This window comes from Chaetura pelagica, unplaced genomic scaffold (assembly GCF_000747805.2).
Source record: "Chaetura pelagica isolate M959 unplaced genomic scaffold, ChaPel_1.0 scaffold142, whole genome shotgun sequence".
In the NCBI taxonomy this organism is placed as follows: Eukaryota; Metazoa; Chordata; class Aves; order Apodiformes; family Apodidae; genus Chaetura; species Chaetura pelagica.
The window spans coordinates 8,787,416-8,808,723 of record NW_009952973.1 but is presented as its reverse complement, the minus strand read 5'-3'; the positions used below and the strand labels follow the sequence as shown (position 1 = coordinate 8,808,723).

Below are 21,308 nucleotides of genomic sequence, written 5' to 3'. Positions count from 1 at the left end.
AGGGAAATATGTAAGACCTACATCTTTTCCATTTTTTGAGCTACTAATGAGCATCTTTTCCATAGTTCATTAATTACAATAGCTGAAGAAGGTAACTGTCAGCTAATTATTCAAGTCTCCTGCCAAGTTGTTTAATGTATCACTGCAATATAATAATGCTTTCGAGTGGAAAGTAAACAGTCGATGTTAGAAAAGCCAATGTAGAAACCAATGTCTACTCCACTTAAGAAGTTTTCTGTGATCCTATGACATCCTATTTATGAGATCAAATTTGAGTATTCCACATGAAGAATTTTAAAATAATTTAATTTCAGCCATAATGCAATTTAACCTTAAAGAAATGTATATAAATGATGCACAGTAGAAAATACAGAAAAAGAACACAAAGCTTAAATGCATTTAATTTACTACATGAATAAATATATTCCTAATACTTCAAGATTAGTTAAGAATGCATGTAGTGATGTATTTCAGAATCTACTTCAGCTGTCTCATTAATTATACTCCATATGAGTACATCATAAATATTTTTACAGTTGACCAACAACTTGGAGGACAACTGACCAACAACTCGGAGGACAACTGACCAACAGAGGACAATCTTGCTAAGTACATGCTGCCCATTGCTACCACCTTGTTTCTGTCTTAAAAATTCTTTGCATGTTCACATCAGAAAGGGATGCAACAACCTACAGACATCAGCACAATGCTCACCCAGCAAGCACAAGCATTTCATAGGGCGGGCAAGCCAAGAAAGACTGCCCAATACATAAAGCTGGGATGTGGCAGTACTCCTAACTTTCTCCCACAGCAGCCACATTCTCAATCAATTCCATCTAGGTGAAGTATACAGTTTCAATTATTGGAAGTTTTTCACATTTCTCCCTTTCTCATAACACGACAATATTCTTTCATGCTAGCAAATAAAAAGCTTTTTGAGATGGGCTGCAGATGCCTTCAAGATGACTATTATTCCTTCTGAGCTGAACTCTCTTCAATCTCCTCCCATTGGTAAAGCCATCCTACCAAATCAGAATGCCTTCACTGTAACAAAATTGCTATTTGCAAGGTTCAACAGTGAGCTTAAGGCAAAATCCTGTACTCCGTAATTTCAGAATAACTCCAGAACAGAAATCATAACATTAAAGAAATAAAATTGAGAATGGGTAGTGAAGAACAGTAAACTTGGTATTACTTATTCAAATCATGCTCAGGTATCTTTGAAAAGGTACTTGTTACACTAACAGTACTTTATTTTGAGCAGAAACAAGTCCATGTTTAATAAAATTCAAATCACACCTGTGAGTCCATTATAGGGGAAATGAAAGAGGCATTTTATAGCTTGATACTCCAAATATAAAAATGTAAATCCTGTGTTTAGTTAGATCTTTAGTAAATTAAGCAGGAGGGATGCCACCAGAAATTATTTACAGAGTAGAAAACATATATATTTACCCTTGTATGATAACTTGACTGCAGCTGTAGGTTTCCCAGCTGGTAAGGCTATGTGTTTCAGGTATAACGATACAGCTATGAACCTAATAGGTATGTGGGTTCACACCTTCTTACACATCAAGTCTGTGAGTTACATCTAATACTGCAAATACCTGCCAACATCATGGTTAATGATAGCACACTTAACTTGACAAGAGTTTTCAAGCTAGCAATGTTAGCTCTCTCAAGCTTACATCTTTCAGATACATAGGCTGTCAGCATCAACATTTAGAATAAGTTTCGGATGGTAACAATTCACATGCAAGTCCTCTTGCCTAGACATTGTGTCTACTGCAAGAATCATACCGTAATTGATGGTAAAAAGGCTACTTGATGACCTTAACAGCTCATTAATCCTTCCCAGGTTAAGAAGCAAAAACGAGGACACTAAAAGACACAGTAATCCCTTCTGTGCTCAGCAGCCTCCTTTCGGTCAATGATACACTACAACGACAGATACTTCAAGGAGAAAAGAACGATAAACAGGGAGTGCTCTTCTGCGGCAAGACAAAAGTGCCTCCAGTACCTGGAGGGGGCCTACAGGGAAGCTGGGGAGGACTTCTTATCCATACTGATATAAGAATGCTTTTCACTACAAACTTCTCTGGCAGAGCTGTATTTTGAGTAAACCTAGGAAAGGGTGCAACGCCAGTGGGGAGAGAAGGGTAGGTAATGAATAATTTAAGTCCACACAGACACTCACCATTCCTATTCCTTAACCTACTGTTATTGTATGACTGTTTATCCAAAGATCCAAGCCTCATCCAAAGATTTTCATTAACTTTTTTTTTTTTTTCCTATTACCTGACATTTATTTTTATTAACAATAGCCAGCAGTTAGCTTCAGAAAGTTTTAACACCACACTCAGATTTTAGTGTTGGAATAGGAATAACACAGGCTGTCTCTCAAAGTTCTTGCCAATGTGAAACACAAAATTCAGTGATGAAAAAGATAATGAAATTCCTCATGACTTCTATTGGAGTAACCGTGCTTCAAATTCAAGGTTCATCCCTTAGTTTCATTTTCTTTCTCGGCTGTTCCAAAATGAAGCAGATCTCTCCAGTCTGTACCAAATGAATACTGTTCTCCAGAGGACTGCTTCATATTAAAGTCAGTTTGACTTAGTGTGATGGTGTAAACAGTGATGTGCACATACTGCAGCACTATGAAATTGTTTTCAACTGTAAAGCTAAAAGAGAAGTAGCCTTAATTTTTCAACTGAATTAGTTCAGTTAAGTTCTAAGTCAAGGCTTTTTTAGCTCTCAACACTTGTTATGGTGTATCCTACCATGAATAGCAGATGATTCCTGAAGTTTTCCTTATCACATAAGCTTCCAAGCTGGGAACATCTTGCATAGGCAGCAGAAAATTGCACCGTAACAGCTCGCATATGATAGATATTTTATGCAATACAACACAATGCCAGAAAGACAGTTAAGCTAGCATAGAACAGCTTCTAGGAACTCTAGATTCAGTTCCCTTTCATCTTGCCAGTACACCACCATTTCGCCATTTAAGATTACGTAACTGTAAATTATATAAATAAATGTTCCTTTTGTTGAACCACGAGATGGAAACAATTCCACTAATTCAATCAATTCTGTCACACATTCCTTCATAATTTTAAATATATAAACGCTCTAAAAAACATATAATTACCTTCTGACTGCCACAAATATTTTATATTGATGCAGTTTTTTAATATTGAATTTGTTCATGACCAAAACCTGCACTTTCAAATTTCGTAACATCTGCTTACCTCCCCCTTCTTAATACCAAGTCTCTACTCTGCATCATGTTGATATTTAAAAAGGTGCTGCTGTCTTTTCACTTTTATAACATCTAAATGTCATAATTTATCATTAATATTACACATGAACTATTTAAAGTTTATTGTTTTGATCACAACTGCTGAAGAAGTGAATATGATTAAAATGAAGGCACACAAGCAATTTTGCAGATAAACCAGCCAACTGCTGGTACCTGGAACACTTTATGTGCATTTCAGTATTTACATTTGCATGAATTAAGAAAACTAAAAGCTCCAGCATTTTTATCCCTCTTTCACACCTCTGTCAAGTTCCTACTTTTTGCCATCTACTCTGTCTCTAACAGGAACTGGCTTTTTGTAACAAGTTCTTAGACTTTTGGAAAAAAATAATAGTTTGATTAATAGAACACCCTAGAGAAAAGCATTTGCCATTTAATAAATACTTTTAAAATAACAGTTTTATTGAAAGATCCCATTCTCAAGTATCTACAAAAGATGTTTAGGTTCCTAGTAGAAAGCTCCGTAATACACACTTGTGGAACAAGTAGAGCACACATAGTATCACTTAAATAGTATATAACTGATCTCACAAAAGAAAGTAAGAACCATTTTACAGCATTTTTTTGACATTTGAAGCTTCATGAAGAAACTATAAAATGGGAAAAAAAGGTTACAGATTTATCACCAATCACTATACCACTTCAACACTGCAGTAAACTTGGCTCACAACAATTCTATCAGTTTTGACAACTGAACACACAGTTAATTTTTTACTTAATCTGTCTTCAGTGCCTCTCACACTGCTTTACTGCTTTCATCAGTCTAGGAAAAAGGAACTAAAGGGTAAAGGGTAACTAAAGGGTAACTAAGTATGTATATAATCACTTTAAAAAAGATTATTTTATTAACTGGGAGGGGGGGGTAGATATCAGTCACGATTTTTTCAACATAAAATAACTCAACCATATTATGTGTGGCCACTTAATGAAAAAAGAACGAAGGACGTGAGAAAACATTATATAACCTCATATAGTTTAGAGGATCACAAATACAAGAATTAAACCCACTTCAGATGCACCAAAATGATTCACCTACCTTGAAATTCCATGTTACTGAATTCAGAGTAGAGATGTCAGCACAATTTTCTTGTGTGTTTGCTCTACTCAGCATACAGTACCAAATATGCTCAGGTTCAACATTTGCCACCGTTCAAAAACACATTTCTAATCTTTATTTTAGTAATACCAAAAAACAGGTAAGTAAATCTTTCTAATGGTACAACAGTTCTATACAGCTCCATACAAGTATTTTTAATAGGTTTATTTCAGATTTTCAGACACTTATGTTAAGCATTTTCATGCTATGTGAACCACTTCTTCCAGCTGAAAACTGTTCCATTGAAAAGTTAGATAGGATTATGCAACTGGGAATGAAGATGATTCAGGAATTTTAATAGCGTTACAGGAATTAAGAAGTAATCAATATTACAGACAATATTTACTCCCAAGTTACTTTGAGCCAACAGCAGAACCTAAGCTAGGGCAGGCAAGAAAGAGCAACAGAAGTTACAACATCCCATTTACTGGCACTAATTCTTCTTCTAATTACTGGGAAGTAGATTAGCTTTCTAAAACATTAAGACATTTAGAAGTATATCAACAATAGTCAGTATGATCTTTGTTAAAAAATGCTACAGTATCACAACATTGAGCAAGCATAACCTCAGGAGCTGCTCTCTCTCACAAGTAGCATTTTTACTTGTCAGACACCTCATAAAGCCAACTTACAGACTTCCTCTAAGTTGTTTACTACTTGGAAATTATTAGCCTGCAGAAAAAACTGTTGTGCTACTTTACACTTCTTGTTTTGGAAACTTTCACCCATGGTCTAGATTTTATCAACATAGAATAGCCAGAACTGTACTCACTTTACAATTTCACTTAAATCACATTACAGATAGAGAGGCAGTTCATCAAAAGACATAGTGCAACTAAACCAGCAGATATGAGAGGGATGATAGATGTGTGCAGCATCTAACCCCTGAAATATCAAGTTAAAAATCTTACAAAAATGATTCCACTGCAGCACTCTACTAATATTCCAATCATTCACCCTGGAGCTTGTCAAAATAGCAGGTCAGAAGTCTGCTTCTGTAAATTTCTTAGCTGAGACAAAGGTTTTATCTGAAACACTAGCGAAGAGCACAATTCTCTCCTTCACTGTCTATTAATCTACTTAGAACAAGGCTCACCCATACACTAGCAACTGATGTTTCAACAGAAATAACCAAAAATGCTCTCAAGAAAAGTCAACACTCTTCATACTTCAAGTCCTAAAAGAGGTACTGAAATTTGAAAGAAGAACTATTTCCCAGTCCCATATAAATGACACGGATGAATTTTATCTATGAGAAGGTACATTTCATTAAAGAAACTTAGAGCTTTCATTTACTGTTGCATTTGAGAAGTAATGATGTCAAAGGTCATTAAATGGTTGCAATTCTCTTAATTTTACTACACATAGATGATGTAAACTTTGATTAAGTATTCTAAAGTAGTTTTTCACATTGCATTTAAACATGTCATTTTTCTGTATGGCTACTTTTTACCAGTATTTGGAGCTATCTAATGTGATAAAATTCCAGGATTAAAAATCTAATGAGTTGTGTCCAAAATGCTCAAAGTTAACACATTTTCTGAGTAAAAGTCTAAGGAAAAGAAGTTGAAACACCAAAATGTGCAGTATTTCACAAATAATATTTTCAAAACACTATGTTAATGAAGGCAAATGAACAGCTTACAGACTCTTCCCTTTGATGTGAATTTCAGTATTAATGCAAAGTAAAAAACAAGCTGCTTCTGCACCTTTATAGCAGGTAACAACCAAGCAGTACTTCAAAGCAAGCTGTCCAGCAGGTACTATCTCCTTACTTTTCTTTAGTTTCCACATAGTCCATACTGCATTATAAATTTCAAGATAAAAAAAATAAACAGTTGGGCCTTACCTCTGTCACTGAAGTCATCCACAAGAATTATTTCTGCTATCAGGCTGTCTGGAGTGCGGTTGATAATACTGTGTATTGTTCGCAAGAGTGAAGTCCAGCCTTCGTTATGAAATGGAATAATTATGCTAGTATTTGGTAGCTTTTCCAAGTACACCTTGTGCTTACAGCTGAAGAGAGAAGAAAATAATTGTGTAAGGATACTGAAAAGTCTGAGTTGGCAAACACTGCTGTCCATTTGGGCTATTCAATGGTCATGGTTCCTGGCAGAAATTTCAACAGCGTAATCAAGCAGTACTTCCATGTGACAATAACTAGCTCATTTAAAATATTTATATTGCTTACACCGTATAATAAATATGAACAACAACATTTAAATACATGAGCTGGAATTAAATTATTTTCCTTCACTGGAAACTTCTTTCTGCAAAATTATAGAGAACATATCATCTACAACATTATTTCTAAAACCCAAAGCCTCTTACCAGAAGAATTCTGAAATATAATATGAAGGAAAATAAAATCTGAAATTATCCTTTTTTTGGACCATAGCAGACAAAATTCCTAAAAGCACCTTACTGTACCAAGACACAAACTCCAGAAAACAATTCAGTATCATCCCAGCTGACATGTGCTCACAGTATGCAAAATAAAATCCTCAAGTACAACTCCAGCTTCTTATCTAGATATCCAAAATGATTGCTGCTACTAAATACAGAAGTAGAACACCACATTATCAAAAGCTACAAAACACAAATAACCTTTCATTTTTTAAAAGAAAGCACTGCATCTTCACCATCTTAGCTGCACATTCAATGCTTAATCTTTCTATTTTCAGTTGATTTGTTTACATATTTGAGCAAAACCTCATTCTTTAAAAAAAAATGGCTTTGCAATTCAGTTTCTCCTAATAGTTGAGAAAATTTCATTAATTATGTTAATGTTACTGAAACTGATGGGATCTCATATTTCATGTTTTATTGAAAAAGTGGGTAAAGGGACACATTCCTCTGTTGTTAACAAGGCATGGCATTTTCAGCTTTGGGGACAAAGTAACTGAATAAATTTCTCACTCTCCAACAGAGAGTCACACCCTTATAAAGGTATACCTAAAAGCAGAAACATGCCAGCTTTGGAAATAAAACAAAAAGGAAAAAAGCTTAGACCTGGCACTTGTAGGTATAAAAACCACACAGACACCCTTGCTGCTTTTCAGAAATAACAACTATGCAGTTCAAATACTGCTGTAGGTTATAATGTTGATTTACATATATTTGCAGCTTAGTTTGCACTTCCACTTTATAAATGTCATTTAGAAATCAATATTTACCAATTTATTGTAAAGCTACCAGGCTGAAGTGTTTCAAAGAAATAATAAAAACTCATAGCTGTTAGAGCTGTACTTGCAAAATATTAACGGTTCTGTAGTCATGAATAAACAATCAAGGTTTTCTATGCTTTCATAAAAAAAGATGATTTAAACTTCTAATTCAGACATTTCTTCATAAAATGTGGTGACAATTAATTCAATCACATATCTGCAAAAAGAATACTTTTTGAAACATTTTAATAAGGAACTTGCTGATTTAACATGTATGCACATTGGAAAAAGGGCAGTTGCTTTGCAAGAATGTGAAGTTTTGGAGAAGGAACAAGTACTTATTACCCAGTGACAGAAAAGACTAAATATATAATCTAGCATTTTGAGAGGGGAAAAATATCCACTCCAGCAATAGAATTAAGTAAAAAATATTTTTCTGATGTGTAGGAAGTAGTTCAATGAAGGAGGCCAATTATTCACACATAGCTGTTTCAACTAACAAATTAAGAAAACCACCTACTAAAACCACCACCTATTGTTACCAGTTGTTTGCTGACATAGATGTTTCTTGGACTACAACAAATGCAACTCCTCTACATGCATATAATTCCTATGCTATTCCTGAAAGCAAGATTTTTCCTTCAGCATTTTTTTAGTCCCAGTAAGTATGATTTTTAACCTAGTCAGCTCTCCAGTGCCATAAAACTACAGCCAACAAGCAAAAACAAGCAAAAGAACTGCACATGTCAGATTACAACTTCTAAAGGGTAAGGGGAAAAAAATACTCAAAACACCTAAATATACCAGAATGCTGTTTCTTCTTAAAAATGTCACCCCCCATGTACCTCAGCATACCTTTTGAAAATAGGTTGTACTAAAATTTGTGGGATTGCATCGTTGCTATTGTAACCTTAAGCATATAGAGATGGGGAAGGTCACTGGATTTGGATATTCTCATAGATGGTATCGCAGTCCAAACCCGGTTTTGGGTCAAAGCTGCCTTATCTCAGGACACAATCACCCTGTTTATTAGGATTTTGTGACACCCAATTATATATTCAGGATAGCCTTCTTAATTATTTCAGTGGGTCCGTCCCGGCTTGCTTCCACCAGATATAGAACCGATTGATAAACTCTTCTCGGAAGCACAGACACAGATTGTGTTTAAAATACCATTTTACTGTAAAACTTTTCAAAGTGTGTGTGTGTAAAACTGGATATATATATGTACCCGGTCAGTAAAGAGAAAGAAAAAAGAAGACTATTACAGTTTGGAGTAGAGTGAGAACCTGAAGCCTTTCCTGTATAGGGGTCAACGAGGTGTGTGTGTAAGGAGAAAGTGACACACTGGGGGGAGAACATGTTAGAGATGAAAGGTTTGAATGGTGATGTTATGCATGTCCTCCCGGACCTGGGGGCTGAGGCAAGTTGTGGCAGCAGCGGCAGGGGCAGCAGGGGAAGCGAGGCTGCAGCAGCTGCCTACATGCAGCACTGGCCTACTTGCTTTTCTTCAGCAAGTTAAATTTGGCTCATTTTTAGCCCCTTGCTCTGACATGACACTAACTGTAACAGAAGATCACTATGTTTTAGAAGGCATAACACAGAAGTCCCTTTTATTTGAAGTTCTGTTTGGCATTATCTGTAGCAGAGTATAGCTGACTGTGCTGTGATGGGCTGCCATAATGCTCAGTAAAAGCCAGTGAATTGCAATAAAGATGCAGTTAAGACATCTCTGCTGAGATACTGGATTTACCGAGAGAACAGTCATATATGCATACAGCATTCATTTCAAGTCCATCATTGGGGTTCTTTATATCCTGCATTTTAGATGTGGTGCCAAATACTCTGGCTGCAGGAAGACTACTTGGAGGCTACATTGCTTCCTGTGAGCATTGTTAGTCTTTGATATAATTATCAGGTGTTTTGGCCTAAAACAAAAAAATTGTTATGTCACTAGGTGAGAGTTAAGTCCACAGCCATAAACTATATTTAAATTTATAAATGGTGTCTACGACATAGAATAAACCAGTCTACATAGATATGATTAATGTATTAAGCAGAAAATATAACAGTTTTTATATACAACAGAAACTGACATAAATCTTGAAACATTAGATAAGCTACGCATGTCAACTCGTGTTTCAACAATGAGAATTATGTTAAAAATAGAGAAGCATCAGGAACTAGAAGGATTTTTTACTATTAACTGCAACAACGTTGCATCAGCATCAAAGGTTTTTAGAAGTGTTCTTTCAACACTAGTTCATTATGAAAAATTCTGTATTATATTTGGAGACATGCTGACATTAAGTTTGATCGCAGCTTCAAAGTAACCTTGCTTTATCATTTATTCTAGTACAGAGGTTCTAACGTACATCTCAATATTTCATTTTTCAGCCACCATGAAGTCATCCTTTCAAGATCATATACTTTTTGCTCTCACCAAAATAATAACATACCAGTGTTTTAAGCATTCCTAGGCAAAATAAATACTCTGATTTCTGTACATCTACTGTCTACAGTTAATTTGGTTAATAGCTTAACTACCCTGTGGAATTAATGTTTTAAAAGCAAGATTGTTGATTCTCCAAAGCAATGAGAAATTGTAATTCAACATGCATTAGTATTTCTTAAAAGTGCAATCTTCAAAAAAAATTTTAAAAATATAATCAATATTGAAAAAAGGTTGGTAGATTAAAACAGAGATAGGTAGTTCAGCCAGTTTCAGTCAAGGAAAGATTTGCTCCAAGATCTAACTCAACATAGAAAATACAGTTGATATCAGTCATCATTAGTTTGTGCTGTCTTTTTTTATTATCAAATCATAGTGCGACTGATTACAGTGTAGAGTGTTAGTATCACATCACATTCTAATTAAGGAATTAAAAAAAAAAACAAACCCAGAAAATATGAAAAAAGAGCAAAGCTACCAGGGGTTTAAAAATAATTTTCAATAGTAAGGTATTATCTGATATTTTTAATTTGTTTCCATCATGAGCAGTTGTTACCCTAGTTGTATTTTAATCTAGATTAACTTTTAAAATAAATAATGAACATTTTGTAGTAAAGATTTATTTGTATGGTAAATGAAGATAAGACTAGTGATTTCATTCAGGTAATTCTCTTCCGTGTATGTTGTAAAATGGCTTATTTGAATGACATCTATGTTATTATAAACTTACACAAAGTCTCAGAAGAAAAATCTTCCCATTAAATTTGACCATTTTGCCTATGGGATTGAGGGCAGAAAACTAAACTGGTCTACCTGAAATGAATGCATCAAACTGATTTTTCACTTCAGCTTTCATCACAATAATTTCCATGAAACTGTTCTCAGTAATCAGTCCTGGCTATGTAGGTATACTTAACATCATGCCCACACCGATAAAAGGATAAATATTGAAGGATGCCGAGAGCCAATTATTTCAGTAATCTTACAGTTTTCCTTATATTTTTCCTCACTTTCATCCTTACCTCCACACTTCTGTTTACTCAGGTAACCAAACAGCTCAGTAGAATTTTTCATGTTTGAGGTGGCATTCATTCACTTTGCTCAGAAACACATCAAGTTGTATTTGAGATACAGCTCCCTAGAAGTTAAATTGCTAGAGCTAGGAAACCTCACACAGCCTCTTTCTCAGCTACATGACTTACGTAGCCTCCTCATGGAGCTGTTAAGCAAGTCCAGAGGAGGGCCACAAAGATGACCAGAGGGCTGGGGCACCACTCCTGTGAAGAAAGGCTGAGAAAGTTGGACTTGTTCAACCTAGGAAAATCTCTAGGGAGACCACAGTGGCCTTGAAAAACAAGATCATTGATTTCAGTATTTTGAAATGCCTGAATCAGTAAGTTTGAAGTGGGTAATGTCTACATGATGTATTGTATCTACCCCAGATACCTAGGACTCATGGCAAGAGTCATCAGCTGATGACTAGAAATATGAAAGCGCTCCTACTCAGTTTAAGTATTTTCTGCTTAATCTTAAGAGAATACTACAGATTGACCTTAATAAAGTGCTATAGATGCTATCCTAACAATGTATCATTTCTTGCAATTAAATATCACAGCACACCAGCACTTATTTGCGTAACAATGCTGAATAACAGGTTCAGTAGTTAAGGTTAAGACAATTAACAATTTGTTAGCATAAATACTAATAATTTTCTGCAAACTTATTACTTAATAAACTCTTACATATCAGAATAATTTATCTGTTGAGTCTGAAAATGATATACAAATATTGTGATAGAAATAGCCTACATATGGATAGGATAGTGGAACCTTCTACTAGCTTTGTATTTGGCATGCTCTTCATACAGTTTGTTATTGTAGCTGCGCATTTGGCTCCAGAAGTTCAAGGTTTAATCATAAAAACAAATACACTGTCACATTCTTTAACTTGCTTTAAAATACTTAATACTGATTTAGTTATTCATTTGACATAAAGAATTATTTTGCTGGTTGAAAGAAGAATCCAAAACCAAGTTTCTGAAAGTTGCAGGGAGATTTTTAGAAGGTTAAAAGAATAGTAAGAGGCTCCTCTATTCTTGAAATACTAGACTGCCTGAGGAAGAAAAAAAAAAATTGTCACAGAAACAGCTGGAAGCTATTTGCAGTAGGAACTAATAAAGTACAACTTCAAAGGAGAACCACTCATAAAAAGAGAGCAAGTGAAAAGGAGTTACAATTACACTTCTTTGTTATTCACTACTGAGAGTCCTAAGACTATTGCAATTTCATTTTGTAGGTTAGCCTGCTCTACCCAGCAGAAATAAAGAATAGCATCCTTTTACTTCAAGGTATAGGGATAGTTCTGTTTAATTCCCTGATGAGTATATAAGTCAGAAAAAAGCCCTAAAACATCACACTAGCTTAAGAAATTATGCAGAACTGCAAAATTTTACAACTCCTCTGTTAACAGAAACTTGCAGAAATCTACTACCTCTGTAGAAGATAAAATGAAAGAAAATGGGTTTCTAAAATCATGAGAAAGAAGAGCAGGGCTGGCACCATTTCAGCCACTTTACAGCAAAAGCCAATTCATAAAAGCAGCAATTTGCTTCACCCTGTGGATGTAACAACAATATTTTATGCACATTAAGGGATGCCAATAGCAATACCTTGGCCAGTTACCAGACTCTGTGCCTTCTAGACACATCAACAACCTTGTAAACTGCCCTTTCTGATAGATACTAGCATAGAAGTTAAATATCTTGCAGACATCTCTTTGCTGCATTTAGGAAGTAAAGTAGAGCCTACTACAGCAGTTACTGGATCATAAAAGTTAGCCCACCTTCAATTTTCTCCTGTTAAAGGAAGTACCAGAGAAAGTTAGAGTAAGCCAGAAAGATTTTCAACCTTTTTTTCCCACTGGCTTTGTTAGCTCACGCTCTCCTAGCCAAATCACTTTTTCAAATTTGACCTTTTCTTTCCCTTTAATAAAGGAACTACAACACTCACTGGTCTCCCAGTTACTGACAACCCCTCCACAAAGCTACCAGGAGAAAACACTTCCCAGTGAAGATTTACATAGTAATAGTCTTAACGTGTCAAATACTCAATTTACAGCAACAAGCTTCAGTCTGTTCTAATCTAGTCTTGTCAACTGAGCCTGATAAAGTAGTGATAACTAGTAATTTCTGTTGCCATTTGACAAGGCTGTAAAATTAGCTTGGGTGTGAGCTGATGGAACGGAAAGTAATCTTTATTTTCTCAGTGACTTACTGTGCTGGGAAGCAAGCACAGGCGTTATTGGGTATGGGCCTCAGTAAGTGTCGTAACATTTTTCCTTTCCAGAACAAATAAACCCTCCCCAAAACAATATTGCTATTTTCATGAAAACAAACAAAAAACCTAAACAAAAGAAAAAAACCTGTACAGTAGAAATAGCTTGCATTATTGCTATTAAATGCACTAACAAACAATGTCTTAGAAACTAAACAGACAAAGCCCTGTGCTCTTTATGTAGGTTTCCCTTAGTACGGAATTAATTAGAACTGATAGAGCTAAATTACATGCCTGTTACTTTATGTCAAATTGCATAATTTTAATCCGTCATGAATCTCTCCAGCAGCACTACATCTATATCTTCAAAGACATCAGTAAGCGAAATTTGCCTTAATTGCCTCACTTCCTCCCTCAACCAAAAGGTTTCTCTGATCGTAAGAGGCAGACAAGTCTTATGACACAATGCACATTTATGTTCGCAAAGCTTTGCTTTACCAGATAGTGAGGTGTAAAAACTCACGGGAAAACTATAAATGAATAAAAATCACTATTTAACGTGCTTTAAGAAACTTCTCTACTCATCCGTATGTATCAAATCTAGGCTTAAGAAAAAAAAAAAAGCAATTATTTTATACCATCTCAAAATCCCTCAAAGCTTACATCAGAAGACACCTTAGTCCTATCATTACATTTCAGCTTAAATGTTGCACTTTATTACCTACAAATTCCAAAATATCAGCAAGTAGCCCAATTTATAATATATGCCCATACACAGCCCCCAAAATACTTTTTTTGAAAGAGAAGATTACAGAAATATCAATGTACTCTAATTTAATTTATTCACACCAAACACACTTATCTAATTGTCTCTCAAAAGTCAGATATCTTTACATGCTCAATTAAAACCCTCTATTTTGAATCTAGGTTAATTTTCCTGGCTTAAAGAAAAGAAACAGGATTATAATCACAGGTTTTTGTAATCTCAAAGTGTGTTTTAAGCATGCTATTTAAGCAACAAAATCTTTCAATGACCCTTTAACTTGTCTCAGAAATTTTAATTATCCTTTCACCATGCACATACACACTGCGATGAGGAACGAGGACGAAGCTCAGGAGTCGAGACAAAGGAGGGTTTTTCATCAGTTAAGGTCCAGGCAAAACAAACCCCAACTGGGGAAAAAATAGTAATTTAATACTAAGCAAACACACACAGGATACAGACAGCACACAGAGCAGGGCTTACACACGTTACCCCCATGCCTCCCTTCTTCCCAGGCCCGAATCCCTCTGTTCCCAGTTTCTCTCCCTCCTTCCCCCCAGCAGCACAGGGGGTCAGGGGATGGGGTTTAGAGTCAGTTCACAGGCTCGTGGTTCTTGCTGCTCCTTCCTCCTCAGGAAGAAGGATTCCTTACTGTCCTACACTGCTTTCCCACAGGGTCCCTCCCACGGGAGAGAGTCATCCACGAACCTCTCCTTCCTGAGTTCATCCCGCGAGGGCCGGAGCTGCTCCAGCCTGGGCTTCCCACAGAGTCATGGGCTGCTTCGGGAACAAACTCCCCTGGTGCCAGAGTCTTTTACGTAATCAGAGTCCACTGGCAGCAAATCCACTGGCCACAAAATCCAAGTCCAGTGGTCAAGCTCACCCCGCCTGGCGCCTTGAGGGAATGTTTCACCACGTTCCTCTAAGAGTGCAGGGCACAGCTGCCATCTTGCCATGGGTTGCAGGGAAACTGCTGCTTGGGCACCTTCTTCCTCACTAACCACATGCAGTTCTCTGCCTCCCCAAGCACTGTTCTTATTTTCTTTAGGTGCTTGCTCTGCTCAGATCTTATGCTAGTTCTTTCATATGTTAATCACAGAGGCGTACCCATCGCCCCTCCAATTGCTCCTTGGAGGTTTTGGAGCAGGCGCAGCTCCTCCTTACCAGAGTCACTCCTGGGGCCCTTCCCCCCCCACTACCAAACCAGAACAGTTCCAAAGCTGTCCTGTATACTTCTAGGAATCCTCTGGCACATCAGCACACGCCTTCCAGTTTTGTGCCTGTTTTCAGGCAACTTTCCCAGGTCTCAATCATTCAAAGATAGTTGGGAGTGGCCCCAAAATAGTATCAGGGCCTTCAGCATTCATGGTACAACCCATCAGGGCCCTTGGTCCAGGGCCCTATGTTCAGTTTGCTTAGGTATTTTAAGATATTCCTTCTGTGATCTACTTACAACTCTCCTCCACATCATTTTCACAGAAATTTGTGATGAGACTCACATCTTTCTCAACATCACCTCCCTTATACAACATATGAGGTAAAATAACAGGCAATATATTACTAGCTATGACCAGTGTCTTTTAAGACCAAAATCACAGCCAGTGACATAGGAGCAAAAGCTGGGAAAGTGTTGCCATCAGGCCTCATGGACCACAGGTGATGATCAGCACATTCTCATGCCTGCTACCACATGTTGTGGCCAGTGCAGCTGTTGGAAAGTGAGAGCTTGAGAAGGTTATTCATAATCAAACCAGGCAAAATAGAAAGAAGTTGCTTTGTCATTCCAACCTCCCTGCACATTTGCTGTCCTTATTACACAAGGTATAACAGCTTAGTTTTATTGCCAGTTGGGATGTATGACTGTCACTAACCATGTTTTGTTAATATCAGAGCTGACATTTAATTTGCTTAGACATACCGTCGTATGCAAATTCTCATTATATACATGCCTAACTGTACAAAGCAAAAAAAAGTTGGAAAGGAAGCAAGACTATATAAAAAAAAGGCTGAGGCTTTTAATAAAACTATTAAATTAGGAGCATCTAACATCATCATTTTCACCCACACTACAAAGGTAAGGATTCCCAAAACATTTCATATTTCTCACAGATCTTAGCAAAGTTACTTGTACTTTCCAATTTTAGAACTATGTTATGTGAGAGTTAAAGTTCTGGCTTTAGCCATTGCCAAATGCTAATAGACTTAGCTATCCCACATGTACAGAACTGGCTGGAGGGTAAGTATCCTTCAATATTCCTGTCCCTATTAAGTTTAGACTTTACAGTTATGTCTACTACAGCTTGCTGTTTTCTCAGTAGTGTGGGAGGCTTTACTTTATTCTAGGTAACATGCAAGACATCTAAACACACAACTACTTTTCTCCACTCGTATAAACAGTTTTTTAAAAAATGAAACTGTTTTGAGTAAACAGAAACAGACCCACCAGGTTTGGGTCCTCCTCACTGGACTATTAAACTCTGCAGACTGTTCCTCACCAAAGGACAGAGAAAGAAATCAGTCTTCAGCCACAGTTTAGCTGCTTTTGCCATAGAGACAAAGCACCCAAAAAGCAGTTGGGAGTTATTCCATGTTATTTGTTGCTATCATTACATATCTTGCAGAGAAACTGACAGCAGATGTGATAGAGACAGAAGACCACAAGTTCCCTTGAGTATAAAATATTTCTGATCCTGTTTTGAGGAACTGTACTTTGAATGAGATGCCTCATTTGCAGAGGACAATCTGGTGAGGCTTGGAAATGGGAACAATTGCCTGTAATGTTTTGGACCACCTGAATTTTCACCTTCACTATATGATTCTGCAACTACACAAAACACTTTGAAAAGCAGAGTAATAACTTCCAGCTTTTTCTTTATCCTGCTAAGAGCACAATTTGAATTTAACCAGTTACTTTGTGGCCAAAAGAGGTTAAGGCAGTACCAGTAAACAGAAGAATGAAGCAATGCAGCACTGTACGTGTATGAACACATTTCTCATTTCTTAAAGGGAATGAGAACTAAACAGAAACCTTCTACCCTCTTAGTTTCTTCCAACATATAATCAAGAATTAAATAGATGATCAATCCACACAGGTACATATTATTTCCATTAGCTTTATTAAATACTGTGAAGTTTAACATACTTAGATAAAATAAATTTTCTTTAAGTTTAGTGTCTTGAAGTAGAACAACCCACATTTGTCTTTAAGATCACAGAATGCTGAGGGAATTAATTGGAATCTATTTTGGAGTTCTAGATTTAAGACGGAATTTTAAATTTCATTTTTAAGGAAAACATACATAGCTTAAACTGTGACAGATACATTCTAGACAATATCTAAAATTTTTAGAGGATTCAGATATTAACTACTGCATGACTATATAACTATAATATTTCTATAATATCTCTTTCCCATGTCAGTCTTGTAATTCTAGTCTTTTTGCAAAGTTAACTAAAGCATAATTAAAGAGTAACAGTATCTCCGCAACTATTCCAAAGACAAAAAAATACAGTCAAACAAAACCCAAACAGCTCCCCACCCCCCAAAAAAACTCATTACATATTCACCTTTGTGTCTTTTAAAAATATAAGGGACAGAAACAAATGCATTCAAGTATTTTGAGAGAGAACCATTCAGGCATTCTCTCAGCTTCTGCTACTGATACAGAGGCAGTTGGAGAGTTTCAGTTACTCAGAACAGGTAGAGGGAAATCTGCTTTTTTATTAAAAAGAAAGTCTCATTAGTGTTCAGGACACAGAAGATCTCACAGCCTTAAGCTGAATACCTGTATTTCTTTGAATATGAAAATGCATTTCTTCTGATGCCTGTGAAAAATGTAATGTGTAAGAAAAACGAACATAGCTCATACTTCTGAAAAGGAACACTGGTGGGAATCACAGTGAAGGGCCACCACTTCACACAGCAACAGTTAGACCAGCAATCAATGCCTGGAAACACTGGCTCCAGCCCATACAGGCTATCACAAAAATCAGATTGGGAATCCTTAATGAACAATATGAACATTAAGAATTTCACTACAAAATTAAACTATCTGTGCCCAGAGAAACATAAAAATGATGGGACTTCTTGTGACAAAGTCAACATGGATTTGCACATTTGATCTGTGACTACACAAATTATTAACAAGTAATCTACAAATTGTTGATAAAAGGAAAGCTGTTGTTGTAATCAAGCTATACAAACATATCAAACACAAAGATTTTAAACGATAATTCTCACAACTCTATTGGTATCAAGAATTAACTTGAATTCCTTGATTCAAGAATGCAAAACTACAAAATTGGATCCTCTATCTTACAAGGACCTAGGAGTCTGAAATAGGATACACTACAAAATTTATAGTCACTGTTCAGACTAGATTATTGTGATCATTCACCCAAGCCTCATTAAAATCACATTTTGAAGGCTATCCAAAATGTGGCTCAGATTCAGTTTCATTTTAACAAAGCTGGTACGAATGGCAGAACATTCAGTAATGTTGAGAAGAATGGTAACTGCTATATTAAATAATTAGAATAATTAACATTTGTTTATCTACAATAGAAACCAATACTGCCAAATCCTTCCTAGCTTTAGTTCTGTTATATTCCAGACTACAGAAAATGGGACAGGTGAAAAGAAAAAATAAAAACATTATTGTGCATTCTGAAATATTTTTCATATTGGTACAGAATTTCTAACTCTTAAGTAATAACTTTATTGCCAACTCCCAATACTATCCAAAACTCATAATGTTGCCTTCCACTTCAGGCAATCAGAACTCTTTATTTTCACTAAATTAGTCCTGAAACCAAATGAACTGATATCACAACCCTGTGCCAAGATTTTTATTTGGTATTGAAAAAAAAATAAGTGGTTGGTTGTTGGATTTTTTTAGCATTATTATTATTATTTTCCTTTTTAACTTAGAGCCAGAGATGACCATGGGCAAAGAGCCGAGAGTTAGCTAATTTGACTTGGTGAGAGCATCCACTGTGAGACTTTCACATAAGAACAGGACAGAAATAAGACATAAAAGACCACTCAGAAATGGGAAAAGAAAATAAAAAAAATTCTTCAAGTGTAGCTATGAAAGACAGTAAAAATCATGGGAGGCACTAGAGGGGTGCAATAGAAACTTATTAAGGACACAGGGAAGCTGCTAAGTCAGCCTTAAAATAGAAGTTAACTGTTTAATTTCTCTAAGGACTTTACAGCATGCACATTTTAGTGTCTTAAAAGGTAAAGAAGAACCAATCTTAAAACATCTTGCTGAAGTGCTTGAAATATATCACACTTAAAAGTGAAAAAACCCCAAGAATATTATTAAAAGAAAAAAACAACAACATTAATTTCTCAGAGCTCACTCATCTACGGATGTGTTTCATTCCACCCATCTCTCTCCCAGAAGATGTATCTTGCAAATCCTGAGCCAAATTTCTAGAGACCAAGAAGAAGAAAGTTAATCCGGACTGAAAAGAGCAAGTTTTGGTGATCTGCTATCTTTGCACACTTCCCAGAAAACCAAATACTTAGAAATGGGAGACAAGTTTTCTTTGGACTAAGACTTTTGAATATTTTCAGTGAAGTTATTTCAGAGAAATGTAGAAATTACTGTAGCTGCTCTTTCAATTTCATAGAAACATAGAATGTTAGGGGTTGGAAGAGACCTCTGGAGATCATTGAGTCCATTCCCCCTGCCAGAGCAGAACCACCACAGAATATAGGGCAGATGACAGAAACACATCCAGACGGATCTTGAAAGTCTCCAGAGAAGGAGAATCCACAACCTCTCTGGGCAGCCTGTTCCAGTGCTCTGTCACCCTCACAGTAAAGAAGCTTTTCCTCATCTTGAGGTGGAAGTTCCTGTGTTCCAGTTTTCGGAATTTAAATAAATTGTTATACAAATTACAGGATTCACCACTCATTTTTGTTGCATTTGAAGGATTTTGTTAATTTTCTCTGCTGATAGTAATAAAGCCATTCTATTTTGTTCTTTAAAAGGCATCCTAGAGAACATTTTCAGGAAATTAGTCTTCAATACAGACAAGCCCCCATGCAAATGGTATACACTATATAAAGACAAGATCAAAGACTCACAGTCTACAATAACAGTATTCACCACAAACATGCAAAAACAGATAGCTAAAAGCTGAAGGGCAGCTAGAAGCTCCACAAAGCAAAAGCCCTTTATGATACTCAGACACTGAGCAAACTAGATCTTGCCTGCTATACCTCACTTGAACTATGTACTCTAATTTTATTTCAGTAAGAACACCCTTTTTCTGGCAAAGGAGTTATACAGTTTTCCAGTGGGATTGCTCTGAAAGCAACCTTATGAGTTATGAACTACTTCACATTTCACGCATGCTTCTGGAGAGAGGCCACAGTTCTGAGCATGAAGTGCAGTCTGTGACTGGCCTGCATCACATAGAATGCACAGCAGCTGAGAGATGGTCTTGTTTCTGACAGTATGTCAGAAAGTATTGTCAGGCTTCTGTTTGTCCTGGAAGTTCAAGATAGAATTGCTTCACAGTGTAGACATCAGAAGTACAGAGCCCAGCTTTGTCACTTTAAACACTGTACAATGTATTAGTCATCACTTCAATTAGCATATGAAGCAAATTTAGCACAAGAACACTTTTTATCTTTACATTTTAAGATAAAGTCCATTAACTAATAGACTACTTTTGTTAAAAGTGCTTAAGACAAAGAAGGTTGTAAAGACAGGATGCAAGTTAGTTCTCTCAGGAAACAACCAAAACATCAGCCATACAAGACTTCACTGAACACCACAGGAATTTAGTTGAATTGAAACATGGAAATGGTGGAGATACCTAAGCATTCTGTTTTCCTAAATGATAACATACTTAGGTGAAGTTCACTAAAGGACTGGTGCAAGGGAAGGGGGACAGAGGAAGGCTGGTGTAGCACTGACTTGTTCCTAATATATCAGTTCTGACAACACATTGCTCACATTGTTTCTTGGGACATGCATGGAAATGTCATTGACTGTGTGGACAGTAGTGGGCAAGAAGAACAACTTACAAAAACACAAAGGGAGGATAAACATGTCAGCTTCCTTGTGTGTTTGTTAATTGTCCTCTGAGGTTCTGCTAACAGAGGAGGATGCTTGTTGAACGTATTTATTATGCTGACAATGTAATTTAACACAGCTTTGACGCTGTACACTTGTAAATTAGAACTCAAACTTCTTGGAAGCACTCTTTCCA

At 36.3% G+C, this 21,308-nt stretch overlaps 1 protein-coding gene across 1 annotated transcript in view; it reads right to left on the bottom strand.

The window, feature by feature from the left end:
- The window catches only part of GALNTL6 (polypeptide N-acetylgalactosaminyltransferase-like 6), a 277,333-nt gene that overhangs the window by 226,863 nt on the left and 29,162 nt on the right, over positions 1-21,308 (bottom strand). The window contains exon 6 of the mRNA XM_009996002.1: positions 6,271-6,437. Within this exon, the coding sequence (XP_009994304.1) occupies positions 6,271-6,437 (167 nt within the window). The remainder of the gene's footprint in view (positions 1-6,270; positions 6,438-21,308) is intronic.